Consider the following 14,838-nt stretch of genomic DNA (forward strand, 5'->3'; position numbering starts at 1 on the left):
TATTTTCATTTACAGTATCAGTGCTGTAGTGTTTATTTTCATGTAGTTTAAACATTTTTTACCTGCAAAAAACAATCAAATTGTGGTACAGCTCTGTAATCCATGATTTTTACAACCCCGACCCCATAAAAATCACAATAACTCATGAGAATTAGCTCTGATAATATTCTTTTTAATTGTTGAACATTTTCTTTTTAAAAGTACAAATTACAAGTCTTGATCTCTAGGATGAACTAGCTGAACAAAGGGCATCACAACAGTCCCCTGGGCACTTTGTATCATGGCAAAACATACACATACTAAGAAGCAAAAACAAGTAAGTACACTAACAGTCAAAAGTTTAAAGAATTATCTTCTGCTCACCAAGCCTGCATTTATTTACTGCAAAAGCAGTAATACTGTGAAATATTTTTACTATTTAAAATAACAGCTTTCTATTTGAATATATTTTAAAATGTAATTTATTGCTGTGATCAAAGCTAAATTTTCAGCATCATTACTCCAGTCTTCAGTGCCACATGATCCTTCAGAAATCATTCTAATATACTGATAAACATTTATTATTATTATTATTATCATCATCATCATAACAGTTGAGTACATTTTTTCAGGATTCTTTGATGAACAGAAAGATCCAAAGATCAACATTTATCTGAAATAAAAAGATTTTGTAACATTACAAAATGGGGGGGTGGGGGGGATTATACACATTACTACTTTTATTTAACAAGGATGGTTTAAATTGATCAAAAAGAAGATAACGACATTTATAATGTTACAAAATATTTCTATTTCAGATAAATGCTGTTCTGAACTTTCTATTCATCAAGGAAACCTGAAAAAATTAGATTCAGCTGTTTTCAACATAATAATAATAATAATAGTTTTTTTGAGCAGTAAATCAGAATATTAGAATGATTTCTGAAGGATCATGTGACACTGTAGACTGGAGTAATGATGTTAAAAATTCAGCTTTGATGACAGGAATAAATTACATTTTAAAATATATTCAAATAGAAAACATTTATTTTAAATAGTAAAAATATTTCAAAATTGTACTGATTTTGCTGTACTTTGGATCAAATAAATGCAGGCTTGGTGAGCAGAAGAGGCTTCTTTAAAAACATTAAAAATCTTACCGTTCAAAAACTTTTGACTGGTAGTGTTAATAAAAATCAAATAATAGTAACAGTAAAAATGAGTTTGTGTTGTGTTAAATTTCAGTAATTTTGACAGTCAAAGTTGACAAGCTCTCCGATGAGAAACAGCAGGATGGGATTCAGGCAGATCCTTTTTCTTTGCACCCTCTTTCCAGAATTCCAGCTGACCTGTGACTTTCAATGCATTTGGTGCCACAAAGATCTGAATGAACCTGCAAGCACAAGAAAAAAAAAAGCATTATTTTTCAAAGCAGTGTTTACAGAATTTGCCTCAACTGTCAAACATGGTGCTGTATGCACTTTGATGTTAATAAAACCTTATATACTACATCTGAACGCACCTACAAAGGAAGGTACATAATTAGTTGATAATCCATCACATTCAAATTATTAAAGCTCCATTTTTTACAATGCATTCTCAATCAGTAGAGCAAAGTGCTAGAATGCTGAATTAATGGGTTTGATTCCAGGGGCGGTTCTAGGGTGAGTGGATATCAGAATACACGGGATACAAGTCAAATAAAACAGGCTATGCTGAAAAGTTACATTGGCTAAGTGGCTTAATTTTTTTTTTAAAGCGACAAGTGTAATTAATTATAATTAATACAAATTGCATAAATAATATTATGAAATTAATGTTTTAAATATAAACACAAAAATATGTAATGATAGAAAAAAAATAGAATGATACTTTTAAAAATGAGACTAAAATTACCAGTAGGTGGCAGCAAGCCACTGTCTTAATGACTGAGCCACTGAGTCATTTATTCAATCTATTCATTAAAAACTGCTGATTCTTTCAGGAACGAAGAAACTGTTTTTATGAACGGATCAGTGAATCACTGATTCAAGGCATTCTAAAAATGTAAATTCTTTCAGTAATGAAACACTGTTGTGTGCAGAGACGCACAACATGGCTTTGTTTAGAACCGTTTTTGCGAAAAAAGACAATATTTTCTGCACTATTTAAATCACTTAATATTAACTTCTCGTTTATTGAATTTTGTTGCCCTGACACTTAGTAAAGTCTGCCACAGACCATGCTAAATGCTATCTGTTCATATAATCTAGTCATTTCTAAATGTGTGTGTCCTAGAAAATCTGTGCTTATAATACCATGATTAAAAATCTATATTTGTTGCTTTACAGTAACAGTAATCTAATTTTGGGGATATCGGTATATTATGAATTTATAGGCTACAGTTAGTTAAAGATACCTGAAGCAGCTGCATTTTGCTGTTTAAGTGCTGGTTCAATAGAAATCATTTTAATGCGCATGAAAACTCAATCTTGATGCGCACACACCCCTAGCGCCGCCCCGTTTGATTCCCAGGGAATTAATAACTTAATAAAATGTGTAGAGGAGCGCAGGGCACAAACTAACACGGGGTAAGTTGTAACACACGGTTTAAATATTTCCACACATGCTAGCATAACCAAATACTGTACAAATACAAATTTACAGTATTTACTACTGCCATATCAACACTATATAGAGAATAAAGTGCACCAAAATTCAAAAATCTTTTGAAGATGTCGCTGAATATATATTCTACCAAAGCAGAAGTACATTTCTGGCTGAAGTAAATTGTCATCTCAGTTTTTAGTATTCATTTAAAATTAGACAAATCTGCTATTATTTTAATCTCCAATCTGTTATCAGTTTAGATAGTTTTATAATGCTTCGCTAACTAGCAGAAGACACTAACCAGTTTTAAATTCCAGTTGCACAGATGGGGAACGTTATAACACTGTGCTACAATGTGCCCCGCTATTATTAAACTGTGCTATTCTATGACATTAGCAATGCAATTTACACCATTTACTTTTATGAGTTTCAATGAGAAACCACAAGAAGTAGGTGAATAAAGACTGAGAATCGATGTTTAATGTTCAGAAATTGTTATTTCAAGAAATGTAAAGCATTTTGGCTGGTTTATGTGTCTCGTGTCCTGTGTCCTATGACAGCTGTGTGCGGAGGGAGGGGAGTGTATCATTTCTGAATGTGTTTCTTCATTTGCGCACTCTGTTTTGAACTACACTGTATATGTAGCTGTGTGTTGCGATCAGGGCCGTCCCAAGCATGGTTGCAATGTGTTCATTGTTCATTTATTACACTATTTATTAATCTTTGTTAATGTTAGTTAATGACAATACAGTTGTTGTTTATTCCATGTTAGTTCACAGAGCATTAACTAATGTTAATAATGCATTAGTAAATGATGAAATTAACATTAGCTAAGCTTAATAAATGCTGTAGAAGTATTGTTCATTAATGTTTTTAACTAACGTTAATGTTAACTAATGAACCTTATTGTAAAGTGTTACCACATTTTTTATAAGCAAAACTTACTATATTAATATATTGCTAGCCCGTTCCTCTCTTTAAAAAGTAAGTTAGTGGAGAACAGCAGCCGTGGCTAATTTGGCTACTTTAGTAACATTAGATGAAAGCTCACCTGTTGTTACGACGGCAATCACAGGAAAATACTCCAATACTCCTCCGATGCAGACGACATGACCACAAGACCACAAACTTGAAAATAAAATACAAAAGATGTACTTTACAGTGGTATTTCTTAACTCAGTTTTCCTCAGTATTTCACGTTAGCTCGCGGTTTTATTTTCCGTCTCTCACTGAATAGGGACCGTCTCTAAAGTTACATACAACATTGGTACACACGTTTCTAACTTAAATAGCATGTGAAGAGAATTACACTTGCGATAAAGAGGCAGTGTACAGAAGATATTATGCTTCTCTGTGTTCGTTAACTTCGGCTAACTGACATTATTAACTTACCAGTTGATGTTATCATCGAAACTATGCCAGTCACAAGAAGAGGCGCCAAAATACACCTCTGACGTTGTCGACGAAATCTAGACTAGAAATTTGAAAAGAACAAACAAAAGAATTACTTTACTGTTTAAAATCTCCACTGAATTGAAACAGTGGTGTTGCCTACTCACTTTACCTCAGTAACATTATTTCACGTTAGTTCGTTGTTAAGGTTAAGTAACGACTCGCCAGATTAACTAAGTTGCATCAAAGGGCAGCCAAACCTACAAACATGTTTTTCGGTTTAATAAGGTTTATTTTGACTAATATAGGTGACCTTAATTTACTCACCAGTCGAGGTTATCACCGTTATGGCGGCGTTAAATCCGGCCTTCAGTCAGAAAAAAAGGCCCCAACTCCCGACATGAAAAACGACATGATGAATAATGTTAGTTTGCTGTTAATAAGTTAAAACATCTGAAAATATCTCAGTTTTGCATAAAACAGAAATAATATATGCCTACTAACCTTTTTGTCTAGTTAACAGTGCAAAGTGTCTCTTTTGTCCTTCTACCGCTGCTTCCACCAAACGGCAAACAAAATAAATCTCCCTTGCCACTGGTCAGTTTTTCGCGGGCAAGTTCACTACTGTACATTTACAGTAGTTTACTGTAGTGACCATACATTTTCCCATAATCCTTTGCAGTTTACAGTAAAATACTGTATATACATTTACAGTATCTTACTGTACATAATACAGTAAAATACTGTTCAAATTACAGAAATCGGTTACAGTGTAGAGTTCAGTTATTTATGAGAATGAAAACTGCATTTTTTAACTGAAGTCTCTTAAAACTCTCAGAACTCACATCCACATTTTAAAGTCAGAAGGAAACAGAAGTAGCATCAGATCATATCTTCTGTTTTCTTAATGATTATCAAAAAAGAAAAATGAAGTCAGGACTTGTTTCTGTCCATCACGTGTCAGTGTTTGTTGAGTGGATCCTGAGATGTGATCACTGCACTCAACAACAGACGCAGATATGAATGTGAGCTTGCAGTCGATTGTAAGAAAGAGGCAGTTTAAACCAGGGGTGCAAAACTCTGTTACTGTAGTTCTCAAATAAGCCTGAAGGACTTGATTAGTGTCACACCTGCCAGCCGGAGTGTGTATGATAGCCACAAGAGGGCTCTCCTTCTGTCTTTGTATTGATATTGTTATTTTGAGCCTTGATGACGACACTTTATTCTGATTGGTCAGATTCTGATGACAAGCAGACCTGTGTTGTGTGTTTATTCTCACAATTAAATTTCCATAATGCTTACAAATCTGTGTTTTTATAACAGTAAAGCTTTTTTAGTGTAGTCGCAGTGTTATATTGAGTCACGTTTAACAAAAAACACAGATAAAAGCATACCCCCACTTTATTGGTATTTAAATAGTATATGTTTGTTGAAATGTATTCATGAACAGATGGTGCTGTATTAAGCAGTATATAAAAAGTGTTTGTTGCTCATGAAAACGTTTCTGAAACGTCTGTGTGTTTGACAAATATTGCATTTATTTCACTCCACACCGTGCGAGCATCTACCGGGAGCAGAAAGTGTCCGACTTGACGTCCCCGCTTTTAACTAATAAATGAACATACAAAAAGGTGGTCACATGATCCACACGGGTCCATTTTGTTTCCACTTTCAGGACATGTGCACATGTCACATGACTCCATATTTTGTCCTGTGAAAAGTGCATTTTATCAATTTCCGTACACATAATTTCCTACAAAAAATCTTAGTCACCTTCACTGGAAAGTAAAGAAGTATTTTCAAAAACATTACATATTTAATCAAATGTATCAGGAAATTACAAAAAAACAACATTGTACTGTAATAGACTCACATACGGCCATGCAGGCATACTGTCAGAGTACAAGTATATGATCTTTGTAAGGAAAAGAGTTAGAATGATCTAAATGTATTAGAAGTTTTGCATGATTTTGTAATGCATTTGCAAAAATAGTAATTCACATACTATATCTGCACATATTATGATTTTTCTGTTGAGAGGAATTGCTTTCTCAGTTTTCACAAGCAGTGAGGCGTCATTAGAGAAGAAGGAGATTTTACATGCATGTGCTTGTGTGTTTATGTGCATGCTTGTCAGGATAAAGTGCATATTAGGATAAGGTTATGATGATTTTTACTTTTTTTTTTTTACTTTGAAACAACACTGATTATAATGTTTTGGTATGATAACAGATATGATAGTTTAGTTATTCTTGTGATCCACGATGGTACATTTTCCTACCAGGGCTTACTGCGCATATCACTATTTTGTCCTTTTTTCACGCTGAACAACAATATTTAATGCATCTGCATTACTGTAAGGGGTAGGTTTAGGGTTAGGGTAGGTGTAGACGTTAATAAAACACAATCTAATAGATAGAAATAATTATTTATTGTTGGTTTCCGGTAGCTGTATCCCTTTTAGCCACAACCGCAAATATAACACATAATTACTGTATTTGCATTACTGTAAGGGTAGGTTTAGGGTCGTGGTAGGTGTAGACATTAATAAATCATAATTTAACAGGTAGTGTTTTTCGTTATTGAAATGTACCACCTACTGTTTTAATGGGAGGTAGGAAAATCTGACAGGGTAGCACAAATCAACAGAACACCGGTGTGACCCAGCGATCGGCCAGGACCTTGCTCGCTAATCTAAGCGCTCCAAAGTTTCGTTTCAGATATAAACCCTGTATATATAAATATATATATATAAATATAAGTGGCATTCCGTCCATAAGCTGCGAATGTGCCGCATACCAGGCATCTGAGAGAATGAGTTCACGGGCCACTGCTATATATAGCCTATATATATATATGTATATATATATATGTGTGTGTGTGTGTGTGTGTGTGTGTATATATGTGACCCATGTGCTATATTCTAACACTTCTACCTTTATACAATAGTTTTGTGAGAAACAGCCCAAAAGTGTCTGAAATATTTTAGTCCACATCATTCTGCCATCACAGCAGTCAGACAATATCAACCAGCATGTATTGGTCACTAGTGAATTTTCTTTTCGTGTTTTCAGAGGATGGATGTTTAAGTGATAATTAAGACACAAAGCATGTAAAGGTGTTTTGAACAATCACCAAATGTGTTATTTGCTGCTTTGCAACTGTCACGGCACGGTAGGAATGTGCACGGCAAGAACAAGGTCTGGGTCCAAATGCAGGGAAAAAAACTAATTTAATAGTCAACGAAAAAGCCAACAAGGCAAAAACAAAACAGGTTACGGAACGGGACACAACTGACGGCAACACAGTGCTTGTGTCCACAGAGCACAGACAGACCGGATACTACAATTCACAAACAACAATATAATTATAATTCTACCAGACAGAGTAGCGGGAGTGTGGCGTATAAATAGACCATGGTGATGGAGAACAGCTGGGAGTGTGATCAGTGGCAGGTGTGTGTGGTAATGGCAATTGAGTCCGGGAAGACGGGAGGTGGCGACCTCTGGTGGTGAGGGGGAGCATCGTGGGCCCGGACTCATGACAGCAACAAGCTGGTTTGTTTACATCAGCATGGGTTAGACAATGACGTTTCATTGGTTCAGACTCATGACATCAAGTATTCACTATAATATTCACAAAGCTGGATCGGTGCGCTTTACAACAATACCAAACTTGTTCTGAGGGGAAGCAGCTGTCGAGTATTGAGCAGAAAAACTGAAAAATTTAGAAAGCACACAAATAAAGGCATTTTTAGATGTTTGATTGCTATGTGGAGCATTAGGATCACTAGACGAAAGCTTAATGAACTCATTTTTGTGAAAACCTCATTCAACCAAAACTGACCTTTCACTTGTTTTGCCTGCAGCTCATAATTAGTCCGTTCACATTAAAACTCATTTTTCCAGCACAGGTCACATTTATACTGAATAATACAGAGCAAAATACAGCTGGAAGAAAGTGCAATGTTTCTCAATGTGCATTTATCATTACTGCAGTTACACTGAAAAGTTTCATTTATTTATTATTTCATTTCCTAACCAAATATTATATAAATATTCACACGATCAATAACAACAACAAAAAAGCTGAGAAACAGGTTAACAAGTTATTAACTTTACTATACCTAAAGTTCTCGGAGGAATTATTATGAAACCATTTAGTTGACAGGAGCAAAAACAAGAGACCATCACTCTCATCTCCATATCAGTGTTATGAAAATACAGGAGCTCAGATCAGATCATGTTTCTGACATAATTCACTGAAAGCTCTGTCTTCTTTCTTCACAGATTCACCCACATCTACACTGACTGTGACACCAAACTATCCTGTATTCACCGGAGAGACAGTCAATCTGACCTGTGTTATAGAGTCTCACAGTAACTGGAGATGGAGAAATAGCCTGACATATGACTGGAGATCAGACTGGACACCTGAGTGGAGATATGAGTGGTATAAAGACAGTGTAATGTTACAGACGTCTGATCGTTACACTGTAAACAGAGACACTCTCACTATCAGAGGAGCTACTGAGTCTGATCAGGGTCAGTACTGGTGTAGAGGACAGAGAGATGAAAGACCAAAATCATCACAATCAAGCTCTGTTTCTCTCTCTGTGAAGGGTAAGATTAATATCATTGTCCTCCTAAACGGTGTTTCCAACAGATTTTCAGGGAAAGTAGTTTGTATATACATAAATATAAATGCATATATGCTGACGTCACTCACAATGCACTTTTGTAGCCCGTTAGACAGATTGTGTTTGTGACTGAGTGTGTGGCAGAGAAAGTGGTTTTGTGTCATTTTGAGGGAAAATGCATGCATTTAAAGGTTTGAGTTCACAACTAGTCATTTTTTATTTGAATAATTTTACTAATTTCAGTTCGATTTAACAACACAATATATTTAAATTTATTTTAAATGTATATCTTAATTAAAAGTGTATAAGTGTATGAATAGCACAAGAAAGTTTGCCAAACACCGCTATTCAAGATAAAAGCCATACAGTCATACGCTTGTAACGTCAGTGACTTCTAATGAGAGACATGAAGCTGGTGCTTATTTTTCAAATGTTTTCCAAACTGGGCTTCAGCTGACTTACTGACAAAGTCAGGATATTATGCAGCTGAGAGTCAGTTAGTTTGCTGCTCAAGTTCATCAGACTCCGAGGTGCAGGGTAGGTACTGTCTCGCGTAGCCAGACTGACGGCTGAAGGTCTGGAATAGATGGCAGGTTTTATTGGCCAAGGCCCGCCCATGAGGCCATTTGACCGACATGTCAAACAACCAATCACAGTTCGCTTCGTTCAGCGTCACGTTTCGGGGTGAATAAATGTCACCACAATAGAGCGGGGAACTATGACGTCACTCTGTAGGCAGATCGGCTGTTAGCATGAAACTGGTTCCTCCACAAAAAGCCAATGGGATTTTTCCACAGGCTTTTGGATTATTGCCAAAAATAAACTCTGTGTTCAATCATAGTTCATGAAACTTACACGTTTTGTCCATCAAGATAATCTTCACAAAATAATATAACTTTGATGAATTTTGAAGCTGAAATAAAAGCGCCAGAACTGAAAAAACTAAACTTAGGCTATAAACGAACTACAGCACCACAGTCGCTCGTCTTCAGAGTCACCTCCAGCAGCTCCAGACAACTGTTTCAAACTTATTTATAACATGTTTAGTGAAGGATTTACTCTGTATATGAATGTTAATCCACGCTACATTAACCTTTTCATATAAACTGGAATAAATACAAAACTAGAGCCAAACTAAAACTGAAATAAGACATTAGTAATAAATGAAATGAATGAAATAATCTTAACTAAAGACCATTTAAAGCACGTATTTCTGTACATTACGAAATAAGGTGCATTAAAAGTCAATAAATCCTTGATTTAATATGAATATTTTAATTAAAAACGTGTCTCCACGTACTATTCAATAAAAGTCTAGTGCATTTAATCTTTTAAATAACAGCAGAGTGAGCGAGTTTTTGGATATGGTAAGATTAAACTTATTTTAGTGAACAAAGTACCACATTTCAGCTCTCGTTTTGTTAGGGTGGTTAGTTTTATGCTTAAATTATTTTATCCTTGCTTCTAGGAAATCCTCAATGCTTTCTAACAGCTTCATGTGGCCGTAAACATTTAATTTTAACGTGGCTTTAAGCACTATGCATCATTAAAGTTTCACTTTCACCACGTAAAGCCGGTAAATGTAATAATCATAATATGAGTTTACCTTACGGTCCGAACCAGAGTCTCTGCATCAGTGAGCGATAAAACGAGCTTCTTCCCTCTGAAGACACGTGTCGCATTTCAGGGCAAAGCAAAAAAACATTGTCGAACAACAACATAAAATGCAGGAAACTATTCATTGGTTATCCTAAAATTAATTGTATTACAAAGTATGCTACAACTGCAAAATACTGTAAATTGATAAACTGTTCGGTGTGATGACGCTGAATGTCTCCGACAGCGTCTGTAGTCCCATTTAGCAGCTTGTTAACAACCGTCTTTTTTAAGAAACGTAACAGTTTAAAAAAATCAGGAGTGGGGTGTAACTGGTGTGTTTTATGTCGTAGAATAAAACGTGAAAGTATCTTGAGCTTGTGTGAACCACGGACCTTATTTCAGGGATTTAACCAAAATCCCATTCAAAAAACCCATTGACTCTGTGACGATGAACCGGAAGTGATAAAATGCACTCGCTTCCGGGTTTCGCCTACAAAGTGACATCATAGTTCCACCACTCTATAACAGAAAATAACTATAACTATAACTGTAAAACTCTCAGATGTATTTGAAAGATTCTGTGCCGCAAACTTTAAATATTTCACATACTTTTGAAAATCCAGCGTTTATTTGATCCTGACAAGCGCTCGTCGTCAGTTATAAACATGACAGCTTTCTTCTTTCGTGAGAGGGTTTGGTGTCACGGCATCTTTGTTTCCAGGAGGAACGTTAAAGAACGCAACACACACGTCTCCCGGAAATCCTGTATAATTCAACCAATCCGACGAGGACTTCGAAACTCTTGGGGTGTATTCCAGAAAGCATGGTTAACTTACCGTCAGATAAACCCTGAACTTTCGGTTGATTAACCTCAAACCATGCTTTCTCGAGGTATGTGATTCCAAAAACGCGTCCGTGAGTAAGTTCATTCAACTCAGAGTATGTTCCTGGTTAAGACTCAAGACATTCTCAACAGAGCCACGAATCGACGAGTCACTAAGAATAAGCGCGCCATACTGCTTCTTTCTTCTTCTTCTATTCAACGGTCATGTAGGCCTTATGCCTAGTGCATATCACCACCTAATTGATGGTTTTGCAATCATTTTTATTTCCCCCTTTAATCTTTAATCCTTGAGAATAAGAATTATATTGTTTGTTTGATGCTAATTATATATTAAGTCATATCAGATATGTATTTTATTATAGAAATACATTATAGAAAATGCGATCCATGTGTGAGATGATAATATAAAATGTAATATATATATATATATATATATATATATAGGCTAATATAATAAATTAAACATTACCTTGTCATAATAGTGTTTTATAATTTATACAAATAACTGTTATATATGCCAATAAAATATAATAACCATATTAGAGCAATATATAGGCTAACTTTATTTATTACTTATATAAGCACTTTATCATTAAAACAGCATACAACACATATATATATATATATATATATATATATATATATATATATATATATATATATATATATATATATATATATATATATATAAATATAAGTGGCATTCCGTCCATAAGCTGCGAATGTGCCGCATACCAGGCATCTGAGAGAATGAGTTCACGGGCCACTGCTATATATAGCCTATATATATATATATGTGTGTGTGTGTGTGTGTATATAGTAGGCTATATACATAACTGTACTGTAATAATATATAATATTGTGCGCTATCTGTCACGCCCACTGAAGGCTCGTCAGTAGATCATACATGCTCTGATAGCGCTGAAGTGAACTAAACCTGGAACATAAGCTGCTCCGGAGCAGGTTATCTTCAGAGAGCGAGTTGCTATGGTTACTTACATACCCTGAAATTAACCTTCGATTTTGGAACCGAAAGCTGAGGTTATCCGCTCACTTATCCTCAAACATACCCGGGCATGTCACATAACCTGCTTTCTGGAATACACCCCAGATAAGTGCGCCTTATGCATCAGACGTTTAGCCAATGGTCCGTGTGCGTGACGTCTGAGGCTGAGACTAGGTACTGCCAAACAGAGACAATATCATTTGTGCCTGTTTGCATCAGGAAACTTCACTGGCAGTGATTTTGAGTAGATCAAGATCTATCAAGCTTAATGCTATATTATTATTATTATTATTATTATTATAATATGCTTAAAACACTGATTCTTTCATGAATGAAACAAGGTCTCAAAGCCACTTTATAAAGCTCAATCGATGATCAACGCTTCACCTGCAATGTTTCATTTCAAAGAGATCAATGGTTGATGTTGCATGAATACTTCAAGAAATATCGCTTTAATCTTCTAACAACTTGTAGCAAACTGCTTCACAAATGTCTTGACCTGAAGAAAGACAGATGTAGGTAATCGCTAAAAAAATATTATTTTATGTTTCCTGTGTTGCACTTCTAATCTTAGTATGTTTTAGGGCTGTCAAAATTGCTGAAAAAAATAAATTTAAATTTTGTACTTAAATATTATCTATATTCGAATTTTAACCAATTAATAGTTACCTGCATTTTATATTGTTCAGGGATCAACGCTAAGGATTTTTTCTACTGAAACTATTTATATGTACAAATCATCCAAGCACCTAATTTGATTAACATTGCTAAATATTATTAAACTGTTAAGAAATGAAAGATCCTTCTTTGATTGTCAAAATATTTCACAGAAAAGAACAAAATACAAACATAAAAGATATAAAGTAAAACAAAATAGCCTACAATAATCAGTGTGTTAAAACAAAAATGCAACAAAAAAAAAAAAAAAAAAAATCAAGGCCCTAATGAAGAAATCTGTTTTGAGATATTTTTTAAAAGTGCATAATGATAACTTTTGACAACATTTAATTCAGGTGCGAAGGGGAGGGGAGGGGGGTTTGCTGAGGGTAGGGGTGTTCGATATGATAAAAATGTCGCCACGATTTGCTTTTTTGAGTGCCGTTTTTTCTCCAAAAGTCAGCATGAGTACAAATGTGATATTGATTTTATGCAACAGTTCAGTAAACAAGGAGTTAATATTAAAAAGACTTACATTTTAGATGCCATATTTCTTGCTTTTGCTCTTTTTCTCCAACAAAATCATTCCAAACACAGCCACAGAGCTGTTTTTGCGTCTCTGAGCAACATGACGGTGTTTCGTTCCTGAATGAATCAACCGTTTAAATGATTCGGTTCAATCGCAATGACTCACTTATTAACACTGACTTACTGCCACCTGCAGGCGGTTTTAATTTCACATTTAAAGTATCTTCATTTTTAAAAATAATTTCAAACATCAGTTTTCAACGTTTTATGTTTCAAATATCAAAACATTATTTATGCATTTGTAACTGCAGGTTAGCATTCTGTGTCCCTCTGAGCTGCATTAAACAGTGTGTAAATACATCTAAATGCCTCTTCAGATGCATTGCAAAGATACATTTTGTTGATACTGATTTCGATTTCATTTGCTTGGTAACAACCCAAATGCAAGAATTTGACTCAAAAGATGATGCACACTTTTAGAAGAAATGGCTTAAAGGTAAAAAATACCCATAAAACTTATTGGAAAAGATTAATTTCTATCACTGCTGTGAACTGATCACACAGAATATGAAGAATACCAAAAAAATTCAGGAGTCAGCTGTCCACGGTAATCTTTAAGATACCAGCACAATAACACACTCAGCAAAATATCGTCTCATTATCATTATCGATAAAATCCCAGAAAAAAAATCAAGATATCATTTTTTGTCAATATCGCACACCCCTAATTCATGTTATTTAATTTATCTAATAATTTTATTGATAATAATTGTTTAAATCAATATAATAAATAGGGTGAATTCGGGTAATCTGGGACATTTTTTGCAATTTTGACTTCTGCGATTTATTTCGATATCTATCTAACACATTAGATCAACACATTAGATTTTTCTGAAATCCCTAAGATGTTTTCTAACCACACCAGAAGAAATAATGTAGATATTATGCCCAGAGGAGACATGCCACACCTATTAAGTGTTTTTGTGTCCCCAAAAAAATTCTGCCTGAATTTGATAATCTGGGACAGGTCACTTTGTAATCTGGGACATTTTTGCAATTTTGACTTCTGCGATTTATTTCGATATCTATCTAACACATTAGATCAACACATTAGATTTTTCTGAAATCCCTAAGATGTTTTCTAACCACACCAGAAGAAATAATGTAGATATTATGCCCAGAGGAGACATGCCACACCTATTAAGTGTTTTTGTGTCCCCAAAAATTCTGCCTGAATTTGATAATCTGGGACAGGTCACTTTGTAATCTGGGACATTTTTGCAATTTTGACTTCTGCGATTTATTTCGATATCTATCTAACACATTAGATCAACACATTAGATTTTTCTGAAATCCCTAAGATGTTTTCTAACCACACCAGAAGAAATAATGTAGATATTATGCCCAGAGGAGACATGCCACACCTATTAAGTGTTTTTGTGTCCCCAAAAATTCTGCCTGAATTTGATAATCTGGGACAGGTCACTTTGTAATCTGGGACATATGTATTAGGCCTAAAAAGCCTATATTCACCATACTTTATGCATGCCAAACACAATATCACCAATAGCTCCCTTCATTTTACTCTCATTCCATTGGTTTAGC

At 34.9% G+C, this 14,838-nt stretch overlaps 1 protein-coding gene and 1 long non-coding RNA gene across 3 annotated transcripts in view; one reads left to right on the forward strand and one right to left on the reverse strand.

Annotated features, from left to right (window-relative positions):
- Positions 1–14,838, forward strand: part of LOC131544800 (sialoadhesin-like) — a 222,623-nt gene that overhangs the window by 2,233 nt on the left and 205,552 nt on the right. For both annotated transcript variants that reach the window (XM_058783268.1, XM_058783269.1), the window contains exon 4: positions 8,250–8,582. In XM_058783268.1, coding sequence (XP_058639251.1) covers positions 8,250–8,582 — 333 coding nt within the window. The remainder of the gene's footprint in view (positions 1–8,249; positions 8,583–14,838) is intronic.
- Positions 991–6,673, reverse strand: LOC131544861 (uncharacterized). Its single transcript, XR_009272249.1, has 4 exons — positions 4,288–6,673; positions 3,961–4,042; positions 3,620–3,696; positions 991–1,372 (listed from the first exon to the last, which is right to left on the reverse strand). It is a non-coding gene; the product is annotated as an uncharacterized LOC131544861 (long non-coding RNA).

Source organism: Onychostoma macrolepis, chromosome 07 (assembly GCF_012432095.1).
Source record: "Onychostoma macrolepis isolate SWU-2019 chromosome 07, ASM1243209v1, whole genome shotgun sequence".
In the NCBI taxonomy this organism is placed as follows: Eukaryota; Metazoa; Chordata; class Actinopteri; order Cypriniformes; family Cyprinidae; genus Onychostoma; species Onychostoma macrolepis.